This window comes from Marmota flaviventris, chromosome 8, assembly GCF_047511675.1.
Source record: "Marmota flaviventris isolate mMarFla1 chromosome 8, mMarFla1.hap1, whole genome shotgun sequence".
NCBI classification, from domain to species: domain Eukaryota; kingdom Metazoa; phylum Chordata; class Mammalia; order Rodentia; family Sciuridae; genus Marmota; species Marmota flaviventris.
This window is the reverse complement of record NC_092505.1, coordinates 54,187,277-54,200,054: the sequence shown is the minus strand read 5'-3', so window position 1 is coordinate 54,200,054 and position 12,778 is coordinate 54,187,277. Positions and strand designations below refer to the sequence as shown.

General features: G+C 32.1%; 1 protein-coding gene across 8 annotated transcripts in view; it reads right to left on the bottom strand.

The window, feature by feature from the left end:
• The window catches only part of Znf148 (zinc finger protein 148), a 149,655-nt gene that overhangs the window by 81,091 nt on the left and 55,786 nt on the right, over positions 1 to 12,778 (bottom strand). For 5 of the 8 annotated variants that reach the window (XM_071615254.1, XM_071615256.1, XM_071615257.1 and 2 more), the window contains one exon: positions 5,871 to 6,219. The exons of the other annotated variants lie outside the window; for them this stretch is intronic. In XM_071615254.1, coding sequence (XP_071471355.1) covers positions 5,871 to 6,203 — 333 coding nt within the window. In that variant the 5' untranslated portion in view covers positions 6,204 to 6,219. The remainder of the gene's footprint in view (positions 1 to 5,870; positions 6,220 to 12,778) is intronic. 8 annotated transcript variants of the gene reach the window in all.

The window sequence follows — 12,778 nt, the reverse complement described above, 5'->3', positions numbered from 1 at the left end:
TGGGTCCTTTTGCAGATTAACTTTAACTGTTGGAAACACCAACAGTCCTCTCTCAGTAATTGACAAACTAAAGCAAAGATACAAGAGTTGGAGAACATAACCATACAACTTGATCTAACTGACATATACAAAAAAATAACTCACCCAACAACAGCCAGACACATATTCTTTTCAAATGAACACAGTATATCAACCAATTAGATCATATGCTAGCCAGTGAAACAAAAATCTTAATAAATATATTTAAAAGGACTGAAATCATACAATGTATATTCTGACAACAAAGATTAGATACCAGTGATAAGATGATACCTGGGAATTTCAAAGTACTCAGAATAGTTCTAATTATTCATCAGTCAAGAAGAAATCAAAGAAATTTTAAAAGTATTTTGATATGTAATAAAAATAACACATCAAAAGCAGTGCTTAGAGAAAAATTTAGAGCTTCAAATGCTTACATCAAAATGAAGGAAGGTCTAAAATCAGTCATCTCATCTTCTACTTTTTTAAGAAAAGAAGAGCAAATGAAAACCAAAATAGTAGAAGGAAACAATATAAATAGTAAAAATTAATGGAAGTTAAATAATAATGAAGATTTTTAAAATGTCAAAATTTGATTCTTTTAAGAGATTAGGAAAACTGCTAAATATCTACCCAGCTTAATTAAAAAATAAGCAAATTACCAATATCAGGAATAAGAAAACATCACTATAGATCCTTTAAACAACAAAAGAAATTGTGTAGAATCTGTCCATTAAACAATTAAAAAGATAGAAGATAGGCACAAATTCCTTAGAAAGTACAATTTACCAAAAATCATTGAAGAAAAAATTTAAATCTGATTAGACTTATGCACATTTTAAAAATTAAATTTGTAATTTAAAGCCTTCATAAAAATAAAACTCAGGTCAGACTAATCTTACTGGTGACATCCATCAAATATGTAAAGTAGAAATAACAACAACTATATACAAACTCTTTCAGAAAATAAAGGAGGAAATACTTCCTAACCCATTTATAATGAAGTCCACATACCTAAATACAAAGATATTGCAAGAAGATATAACTAGAGATTAATATTCCTCATGAATATACATATAACAATTTTGAAATTAGTAAGCTAAACCCAACAACATATAACCAAGTATAATAACATATAGCCAACATCATGACCAAGTGTAGTTTATCCCAGGAATGCATGATTTAATATTTCAAAATCAGTACAATTCATTACATTAAGAGAATAAGAGAAAAAATTTTTATGATCATCTCAATACATGCAGAAAAATCATTTAAATATCCCTTCATGGTTTAAAAAAAAAACAAAGCATTTAAATATCCCTTCATGGTCTTTAAAAAAAACAAAAACAAAAACATTGCAAATAAAGAGGAAAACTTTTTCAACCTAACAAAAATCACCAATGAAATCCCTTCAGCTAACAAAATTCTCCATGGCAAAATACTGGATTTGGACTCTCCTTAAGATCTAGAACAAATCAAGATGTCTGCTCTTACCACTTCTGCGCATCAATTATTCTGTGGGCCCTAGTCAGTGCAATAAGGAAAGAAAGAGAAAAAGGCATACAAATCAGAAAAGAAGAAGTGAAACATATGGACAACATGATACTAAGCAAACCTAAAGAACATATAACTATAAGAACTAATAAGAAAATGTTAACAGTCTCAGGATACATGTTCAAAATAAAAAAAAAAAAAAAATCAACAGCATTTCTATATTCAAATAATGACATTTTTTAAAATGGCATTTTAAAATGTGTCCAATTACCCTACACTGAAAACTATATAACAATGATGAGATAAATTAAAGAAAACCTAAATAAATGTAGAGATATAACATGCTCATGGCCTAGAAGCTGGTATTATTTAAATGTTGATTTTCCTCAAATCAACATATAAAATCAATGCAATCCCAATCAAAACTCAGCTGGCTCTTTTTATAGAAATTGAAAGGCTGGTTCTATGCTTTCCACAAAAACACTAAGGATATAAAATAACCAATCAGTCTCCTTAAAATAGTAACAGGATATATATAAAAGAGTCACAGTGTGTCTTGTAAAAGTAACGAAAATGGAGGTCTTAATACTATCTGACTTTGAAATTTACTACGTAAAAACTCAGCAATCAAAACAATGTGATATTGATTTAAAGACAAATCAAACATAATGAAAACTCAAGAGATATAATATTTGTACAAAAATGTACCAAAAAAAGACTCATACAAAATTTTTCATAGCAGCTTTATTCACAATGATTAAAAGTAAGAGACAACAAAAATAACCATAAGGAAAAATGAGTAAACAAGTTTCATAATATTAAAATAGGACACTAATCAACAAGAAAAAAGAATAAACTACTGATACTCAACCAACATAAATGAACCATAAAAATACAATGCTGCGCAAAAGGAGCCAGAGTTACATATAATGCCATTTACAGGAAGTTCCCAAGGGACAACAATAATCTATGATGAAATAATCATTAACAATTGTGAAGGGCATTGACTACAAAGAAATACAAACAAAACTTATAGGATGATTGCATATCATGCATCCCATCTACACCTTAATGTATTGGAGATCATGTAAGTTTATGCTGTTGTCAAAATTCTGAACTATAAACAGCGTCTCAGCATTTTCCTTTAATTTTTTTCTCAATTAAAAATATAATATATGATTTGGGAGGGATGTTTGCCATCCCGCCCAAATCAATAGATAAAAGGCCAATAAATTCATTAGAGAACATTAAAAAATAAAAATTAAAAATAAAATAAAATATATCTTTCCACTCAAATAATACCTAACTGCCTATTGTAGCCCAAGAACTAAAAACCATAAAATTTAAAGGCAGACTATAGGAAAGAAAACTTAAAGCATACTGCATACTCACAAGAATCCTGCAAGCAAAGATAGTCAAAGCAAGTTAGTATCATAATGACCACCATGCAAAAGAGAAAGCACACAACTATAGATTGCCAAACAAGAATACTACAGGCATACACTATGTGTTCAAAATAACAGAATAATATCATAGTGTGAGCAATTAAAGTAACCTGATACACTTAAAGCATAAAATATAGGAGAGGAGATATGAACTACTGTATAAGTTGGATAAGCAGGAACCTATATGTCAGATACAGTGGTGTATATAATTCCAACTAGTCAGAAGGCTGAGGCAGGAGAATCGCAAGTTAGAGGGCAGGCTCAGCAGCAAAAAAGGGCTCTATCTTAAGACTTTAAAAAATAAAAATAAAAAAGGCTGGGAATGTAGCTGAGTAAGTAACCCCTGAGTTCAATTCCCAAGTATTGGGGAAAGGAAAGGAAAACAAAACAAAACAAAAAGGACCTGATTATAAGGATTCTTTCCATTTATGCCCCCCCCCCCAAAAAAAAGGTTCATTTTATCTGTTTGGCACTGAGGAAACACTGAAAAAGTTTTAGTAGGGGAGTGAGAAGTTATACATCTCATATAGGAAGATCACTATAGAACTATCTAAAAGATCAAGGATGGCTCAGGCATTCACCAAGATAGATCACATCATGGATCATAAAACACACCTTAAATTTAAAAGGAGAATAATCATACTATTCATAATTCTGACAATAATGGAATTAAGGTAGGAAAAAAACTGGAAAATACCCCAAAAGACTTGGAGATCAAGCAATATACTTCAAAGTAATAAACGATTGAAAAGAAGAAAAATCTCATGAGAAGTTAGACATATTTAACTAAATGAAAATAAAAATGCAAATGGTATACAGCTGAAGCAGTAATTCCAAGGAAGTTTATAGGATTGAATACATATATTAGAAAATAAAGATCTAAAATCAATAGTCTAAACTTCCCCCTATAGAAAAAAAATTTGAAACCACAGTAAACCTAAGAAATAATAAGACTCTGAGCAGAAATACATTAATTAAAAAAAAAAAAAAACAGAAAAACCAAAACATTTTGAAAACACCAATAAAATCTATAAACCTATACTGGGGAGAAGGAAAATGGGGAGTTGTTCAACAAATAGTTTCAGGTTTTGCCAGATAAAGTTCTTTGCAAATGCTCAATGGCTGAGTATTTGCCTACTAACATGTTTAAGGCCCTGGATTTGATTCCTCCATTAATACTTGTAGAGAGCTATGGTACACTAAGAATATAATTACACTACTGAACTATAAATTTGAGAATGATAAAAATGGTAATTAAAAAGTCAACTCTGTAGCCATGCTAAAAGAAAAATAGAGAAGATATAAATTACAAATATCAGAAATGAAAGAAAGGAAACTCCATAGACACTAAAAGCATAATAAAAGAATGCCAAGAGCAGCTTCATAACCACAAATTTGATAACCTTGATGAAATGGACCAATTCCTTGAAAGACAATCTGGACAATCTGATAAAATTCACACAAGAAATAAAACAATCTATTAAAGAAATTTAACCAATGATTTATAACCTTCTGAAACAGAAAGTACAAAGCAAAGAAGGGTGTGCTGATGAATTCCACGAAACATTTAAAGAAATTATGCCAGTTCTCTACAATCTCTTCCAGAAGACAAAAGCAGAAGGAATACCTACTAATTCATTCTATGAAACCAACACTACCCTAAAATCAAAACAAGACAATGACATTACTAAGAAACTACAGATAAACAACTCTCATAAGCAGAAACGTAAAAATGTTATCAAATCAAACCCAACAGTGTATAAAAAGAATTATACTTGAAATTTATTCAAGACATTCAAGACTGATTAAACATTTGAAAATCAATTAATATAATACACGATATCAACAGACTGAAAGTAGAAAAAGTATTACTATAGACTAAGTTGGCAAGCCCACATTTTAGAACATAATTATAAGTAATTATCCATTCATTCAACCTATGTGGCAACATCTCAGAGTAGAAAATAAGAAACCTCTGCTCTTGTAGAGTATATAAGCCTATTACATAGACAGACACTGAACAAGTAAACATAAGTCCCTATGGCAGAGCTCAATCGAAGTGGGCAGGGTGATTATGACTGAAGCACTATCTTAAGTTAAAAAACAGGGAAAGGTATGGCTGAGGGGAATAGTCCAAGCAGCATATACAAAGATCCTAAAGCAAAGGTACAGTGAATTACATAAACTGAAAGGAACCCAGTTTTAAAACCACAGAAAGAAAAATGAGAATTACATTATGTTGGTGATTTTACTGATCATAGGGCAAGAATCAAAGTAGAGAAGGCAAGAAAGACATGAGTGACTACAAAAGACTACCTTAGGTGCTGAACCATTGTCTATGGTGGGGTAAGAGAGAATGAAGGGCTGGTATGATTTTTAAAAGATACATATTAGGCAAGGAGAGAATGAAAAGAAGACACAGAATAGGGGTGTATCACAAAAAGTTGTTGAAGGCAAGGAACTGGGTATAGCTCAGTTAAGTACAGTGCATACTTATTAGAATGCTTGAGGCCCTGGGTTCAAATTAAGCTAGAACTACCACACCCACTCCACCCACCCACCCTCAAAAAAAAGAGGTGGGAATTTTTAACATTTTTTTTTAACAATTTAAACCTATTCTTTAAAAATAAAAATAGAATTTAAAATGTCTTTACAAATTAAGCACTAAAAATTCAATACACACATAATTCTGAGAAATAAAAGTTATAGAAAAGACAAATTTCTATAATTATGTAATATGAAAACTTAATTTTGCCTTCAAGTATGATTTCTGCCAATATTTTAGTGAATGTATTCAAGAACACTATTTAGCCTTTAAATATTTTCTGATATTTCTTCAAAAACACAATGTTAAGACAAAATTAATACTTTTTAACCATAAGTTCAATGTCTTATAAATTAATTACTTACAGGGACATTAAGTGCATACTGAAGTCCTTGAGGAAGTCTTTCATGTGCTTCCATCTGTTCTTCATCATTTTTCACTGTCTCCTCATGAACCATGAGTTCATCGTGTGATATCATATCCTGTTGTCTCATTTCACTTTCTTGTAACACTTCATCGGCAGCAAGGATCTCTTGGTGTGGCATACTTCGATCCTGAAGTACTGACTCCTGCAGTTCTCCAGACACAGTAGACTGGCCAGACACTCCACCCATTACAACCATTGCCCTGGAAGACTGCATTTCGTCTATGCCGCCACATTTAAGAAACAATCCTTCCAGTTTGTCGTCAATGTTCATGCTTAAGTATAACTGCCTAGAAAGACCAAGTTTGGCAACAAAGCATAATAAATTAGTTTTATACGACTAATTGACATTTTTTTAAATTTCAAGTTATAAAAGGTACACATTTGAAGGATAAGTTGTTATCCATGAAATTCACAATTTTTAAATTACCAAGATAGGTTTCCAAAGACTAGTTGAGTACATTTTTATATTAAGGCATAAAATTCTAATCTACCTGATTATTGAAAAATGATTCTGCTATAAAGCAAATTGGGAGAAAGCATTTTCAACTTTAAAGGACCCATTTCCTTTAATGCATCAAAGTGTCTTAAGTCGAAAAGGACACATTCAAGAAGGCCTTTTTTGACAGAGAACACTCTCAAGCAAATCATTAAAGAAAACTTAAAAATAGTCACCAATCATATAAAAATAGTCATAGTAGTAATCAAAGATATCAATGCTAAAACAATGGTACCATATTCACCCACCACTCTGGTAAAAACTTTCAAATACATTCAATATGGAGATAGTAAAAAAAAGAGACAAGTAACCTACAGAGGGAATATAAATTAGATCAATTATTTTCGAAGGCAACTTAGTAGTATATAACCAAAGCTACAAAAATGCATATCCTTTTATACCAGTAATTCTATGACTAGGAATTTATTTACAGACACATACAGAGAAAAGCAGTGCAGCAATAATCATCACAGTAAAAAACTAGAAATACATCATGTGTTCAAGAAACAGGTTAAAATATGTTTCAACATATTTTTTTATAACTGGACTATAGTGATGGTTGCCAGATGCACAACTCAGGAAATTTTAAAAAAAAATCATAAATCTCTGAAATATTTCAAATGAGTGGGTTTTACTGTAGTTTTTTTTGTTTTGTTTTGTTTTGTTTGTTTGTTTTTTAAATAATAAAACCAGAATAGTGGGTGCCTGTTGAGTGGGGAAGGGACAATGCTGATAGGAGGAAGGAAAGGGAAGCTTCTGGGGACACAGTGATTTTTTTTCTTGAAAGGAAGGCTGATTGCACAGGTAGACTCTGAAATTTCAAGATGTACACCTGTGATACCTGCATTTTTCTCTCAGTTATTACAATAAGAAGGTGAAGTTTGTTGCAGCTGAACAATAATTCATACAGTCAATAAAAAGTTTTCCTGAAAAATATCTGAAGACTTGGGGAAATAGCTTAAAGTGTTAAAGAGAATATATGCAAATGTATGTGGGCGGGAGTATAAATGTACACAGGATTATCTAAAATGGTAACAACATTAACATTACCACAGGGTGATGAACATTCCTCTTTTTCTTATTTACATTTATCTCTTTCTACACTAAATTATTACTTTCATGAATGTTTTTAAATGTATTAATTATTAAAAATAAAATGTGTTAAAATGAAATAATAATGTCATTACTAGTATATTTTAAGTCACAAAGGACTAAATAGATTGTGATAAGAAATTAAGAACTAAACACTATAAAAATAATTATATTACCTTATTATAGAAAAGAGAGACAATATTTAAAATCTGCTTTTCTAATTTAGCTATAAATTCATGAATATTAATTAATTAACATTAATTACTATAATGACTAATATAACAATTATTAGGAAACCCAAAGAGATCTCATCTCAAAGAAGACCGAAATGTTTTTAAAAACTACTATTATTAAGATTACGAGAAGTAAATACAACATTCACTACCTAATATGAAGGACCTACAATTAGTAAATGTACTATATTTCAGTTTAACTACCTCTTTCCCAACTAAATCACATGAAGATCACTTCCTTAATCATGGTTTCCAGAGGTCAAATAAATAAGTTAAATTCCAACCACTACTGAAACCAAAATACTCCTTCATTTACTAACATCAAGGGAATAACCTTTACTTTAAAAAAAAAAAAAAAAAAAGCCTTATTAACAGCAGAATAAACAAAAGCATACTTAACACTTGCTTTTCTTGCCTTCCCTGTTAAGATCAACCATCTGATTTTACTTTTAAAAATCTTTAGGTAACAAACTTAAAATCTTAAAAGTCAAAGATTTTAAATATATTACCAAATAATTGCTCTTTTCAAATATCCCAATTCCCTCAGCCATATCCTGTCCCTGATTTTTAACTATCTTACAACTAAGTGGATGTCTTTTAAGGCTAAACTTGGGTTACTCTAGCAATTCTTTGGGAATCTTTGCAAATCAATTATAGTCTTTTCTAAACTATTTACTTTTTTCTTAAAGAATGTGGAAAGTCCCTGAATTATTTATAAACTTATACATTCAAGGGCCCACCACTCTTATTTACAGTCATACCATTATTTTGGTATGTTGCTACTACAGTCATACCATTATTTTGAAAAACTTATAAGTTATTTAGAGAATATGGGAGATGTCAAAGAAGTTACTAAAAGACCAACTGAGCTAGGAGCACACTCTGATTTTTTGTTTTGTTTTTTAAAAAACACTCAAGAGCTGGAGATATAGCTCAGTTAGTAGAGTGTTTGCCTTGCATGCAAATCCCCAACACCAAAAAAAAAAAAAAAAAAATTCAAACTTGAAGCCTAATTTGTTAACTACCCCAAGCTCTTTATTTCCTTACGTGCATAGACCTCAACTTCAATACTTTTGATCACCAACTTTAAAAACTTTAGTGTAACCTAATATTATGCATACTATTTAAAATTATATTCCCATTTTATTATACCTATAAAATATGAATTTTTACTACCTGTGTCCCTAATACAAATCTAAAATAATCAGTACTGAAGAAATAAAAGTACTCTGGGAATAGACAGTATTTGGGGGGAAAAGGGGGGGGGGGGATAAAAGTACACAAGAGTAAGGGAATTGGGACAGGAAGACAGCAAAACAAAAGAAAGTAAATTGAAAAGGAAATAGAAACATTGCCAAATAGAAGACAAACTTGACCTATTCAACAAATTTTCTGAAAACAGATCATGGGCAAAACAAAAGGAATCTGTCTTTCTTTTTAACCATAATTTGTTAATCCTATGGTCACCCCAAATTAAGCCAGACATCTGGAGTTAAATTGGATAGCCTGGACATTATTTCTGTGATAAATGCCCTGAAATATCAGAAAATACTACAATATTTACACAGGATTCATATCAATGAATACTGCTCAAAGTTTTAAAATGAGCTTAGAAATGACAAAGTAAAAACTGCATGTACTCTCTTGACCAAGCAACTTCACTGGTAGAGATATACATGATCCGCTAGAGTTATTTATATACATGAACCAGGATATTTGATGCAACTCCCTCATTTACAGCAAAAGACCAGAAACAATCAAACCATCCACTAATAAGGAGACTTCTTTACAATAATTATGATTCAACCATACAACAGAATGTATACAACCATAAAAAGAAGAGGTTAGCCATATGTGCTGGTTATACAACATAAAGCAGGTGAAAAAAATCAACATCTATATAGACAGTAAGACCCTTTATACATAATTTTTTTAAAAGAACAGCTCTGATCAATAGTTATTCTGGAGAAATTTTTTTTTTCTTCCTGCAAAGAAACAATGGAATTTGGGAACTGAAATAAGAAAGGAATCTGCAGGGAAAAGACTAATCCTGATATTTTGTTTTATTCTTTTTTCAAACCATGTAAATCTTAATATAAATATATATGTATGTATTCTCATATATATTCTTATATTCAAATATATGTACATATTTTTATGTACATGTATTTTTATATAATATATATTTTATATATTTTATGCATGTGTATATATATACACATACACAAAAACATGTTGTTTTTATAATAAGGATGCTGATCAAACCCAGGGCCTCAACACATCAAACACTCTTAATTAAAATTGAGCTACACCCCCAGACCTTCCTTTTCTTTTCTAATTTTACAATATGGTAACAGGTGTGGGTAATATGAAAGACTTAGTGTTTTTTTAAAATGTGTTTTAAGACAAAATGAAGCAAATTAAGGTATTGCACACCTCAATTTGTCTCTGTAAACAGGATAGTAAACAGGACAGGAAATGAAATAAGGACCACATACAAAGAAAGAAAACTTCCAAAAGCCTATGAAGAAAGGAAAGAGTACAAACCTATGATACAAAAAATGATAAAGTAGGAAAAGTACATTTACGTATTGTCCTTGCACCTCCCTTTTAAACCATAATAGTTTCATCACCACCCCTAATAACTCTTAGTCACGCCTCACTGCATGTTCCGAAATCCAAATACAACAAAGGGTCCCATGCTCAAGACTTAACATGTGTTACTTCCCTTCTGTAATTTAGTAATTTTCAGGGAGGCTCAGCAAAGCGTAAAGAAAAAAGAAAAGAAAAACAGATGTAATCAATTCACATTAATATGTGAATAGTTAAATGTCTCTCCCCTTTTACCCCTGAAAAAGCCAACTAATTTTTGACCCAAATGTGCCTATGGAAATTCAAAGGTTAGGAATGTTACACAGGAAAAGAAAAGAAATACTGCTTCCCTTAAGTCATCTGTCACATAAAAGACTATTCTGTAAGCGAAAAACATAATACTAAACAATAAGTTCCCATGAATTTCTGTCTAACTGGAGAAAAAGAAAATAGGTGGAATAATAATCCACTCTGAGTATCCTGTGAAGACTATTTTATAACTGGATGAACCTTGGGAACTGATGCACAGGATACAAAATGGCAGAGCTGTTAAAAACCAAGACAGAGCCAGGCATGGTGCACACACCTATCATCCCAGCAGTGTGGGAAGCTGAGGCAGAAAGATTGAGAGTCCAAAGTCAGTGCAGCAACTTAGAAGGCCCTAAGCAACTCAGAGAGACCCTGTCTCAAAATAAAATATTAAAGGGGGGGTGGGGGCCTAGGAATGTGACTCAGGGGTTAAGTGCTCCTGGGTTCAAACCCTGATACCAAAACAAAAAAAAAAAAAAAGAAGAAAAGAAAAAGAACCAAGACAAGATGGACAGTGATGTCCTTGGGCTCATTTAGCTGATGGTGGGACTGTAATCCTACCTCCTGTGTTCAAGTTATCCAGAGGTGACAATGCTGAAAACTAGAATCAAGGAGAGGAGAAAGAAAGGGGCCAAGCTGGAATCAAGTTCTCCTTAATCTTCCTTCAGTAGACTCCTTCACTTTGCATCCTTCCCCCACTTCCAAGATTTATTCTCCCCTATAACCACCCCTCTGTCTGAAAAGAGCAAAGTATGGGAACCAGGTATTTAAGTACTACCAAAGTTTCCTGACCCTTCATTCACTCATTAATATGGACTGACTATATCTGTTTCCTTTCTTTACACTTTGCTAAGCCTCCCTGAAAATACTAAACTAGAGAAGTAGCATGTGTTAAGTTTTGAGCATGGGACCTTTCTTGTATTTGAATTTCTGAATGTGCAGCGAAACATGAGAATTTTGGCTGAAATAGCCTAAGAGTTATGAGGGGGGAAGGTAATAATGATTATGATTTTAAGGGGAGGCACAAAGACAATACAAAAATATACTTTTCCTACTTTATCATTTTTTGTAGCATAGGTTTGTACTGTTTCCTTTTTCCATAGGCTTTTGGAAGCTTCCTTTATATATGTGTGTACATGTTTGGGGGGGCCCTGTCTGTACCCCTGCCCCATCCACCTACCATTCTTTCCTGACAAATATTTGGTTCAGCTATATAAAAAATAATCCTAACTATCGCAGTTTTCACCTAGTTTTTTAAGTCTAGTAACAAAGATTAACTTAGAGAGAAATAAATTTATGACCCATTACTTTCTCCTATTTTCTAAGAGAGTTTACTCTTCTTGTCATCTTCTACTTTAATGTTTCTTATCATCTAAGTGCAAGCAATCAGAAACTAAGCTTTACAGTCTTACACGCTGACACAGAACAAATAATCTTTGAGTCAGTGCTTTTAACAATGAAGTAAAATATGCAAGTTTTTAATACACTGAGGTGGTGGGACCAAAGCCTGTCTTACAGAACTATAGTGGCTCAAAAAAATGCGAAATTTCTTCCATGAAGTGTTTGGTTCTACCCTGTTTTCTTATGCCAACCAAAATATTTCATTGAATCTAAAACTTTGTGGGATCCCACCTACAGTAAGTCTGCTCTGTGATCATGGATCTTAACAAATATTGAAAAAGAGAATCTCAAGCTAGGTGTGGTGGCTATGTCTAACAATCCCAGTGACACAGGAGGCACAGGCAGGAAAATGGCAGGTTTGAGACCAGACTGGGCAACTTAGGCCCTAAGAAACTTAGAGAGACCCTGTCTCAAAACAGAAAATAAAAAGAGGTGAGTATGTAGTTCAGTGGTAAAGCACCCTGGGTTCAATCACCAGTATAAAAAAGAAAGAAAAGGGGTGGTAGAGAGAAGGGAGGAAGGGAGGAGGAAGGAAGAAATTCATGGATGGAAGAAATCAAAAAATGCATCCCAGCTGGTATTGAAAGGATTGAGAATTGGCCAAATTATGCTCTGGGCGTATGTGAATGTATCACAATGAATTTCACTTTTTTGTATAACTGTAATGCACCAATTAAAAAAATGTTAATAAATAAATAAATACAAAGACCAACAGAATAGAGG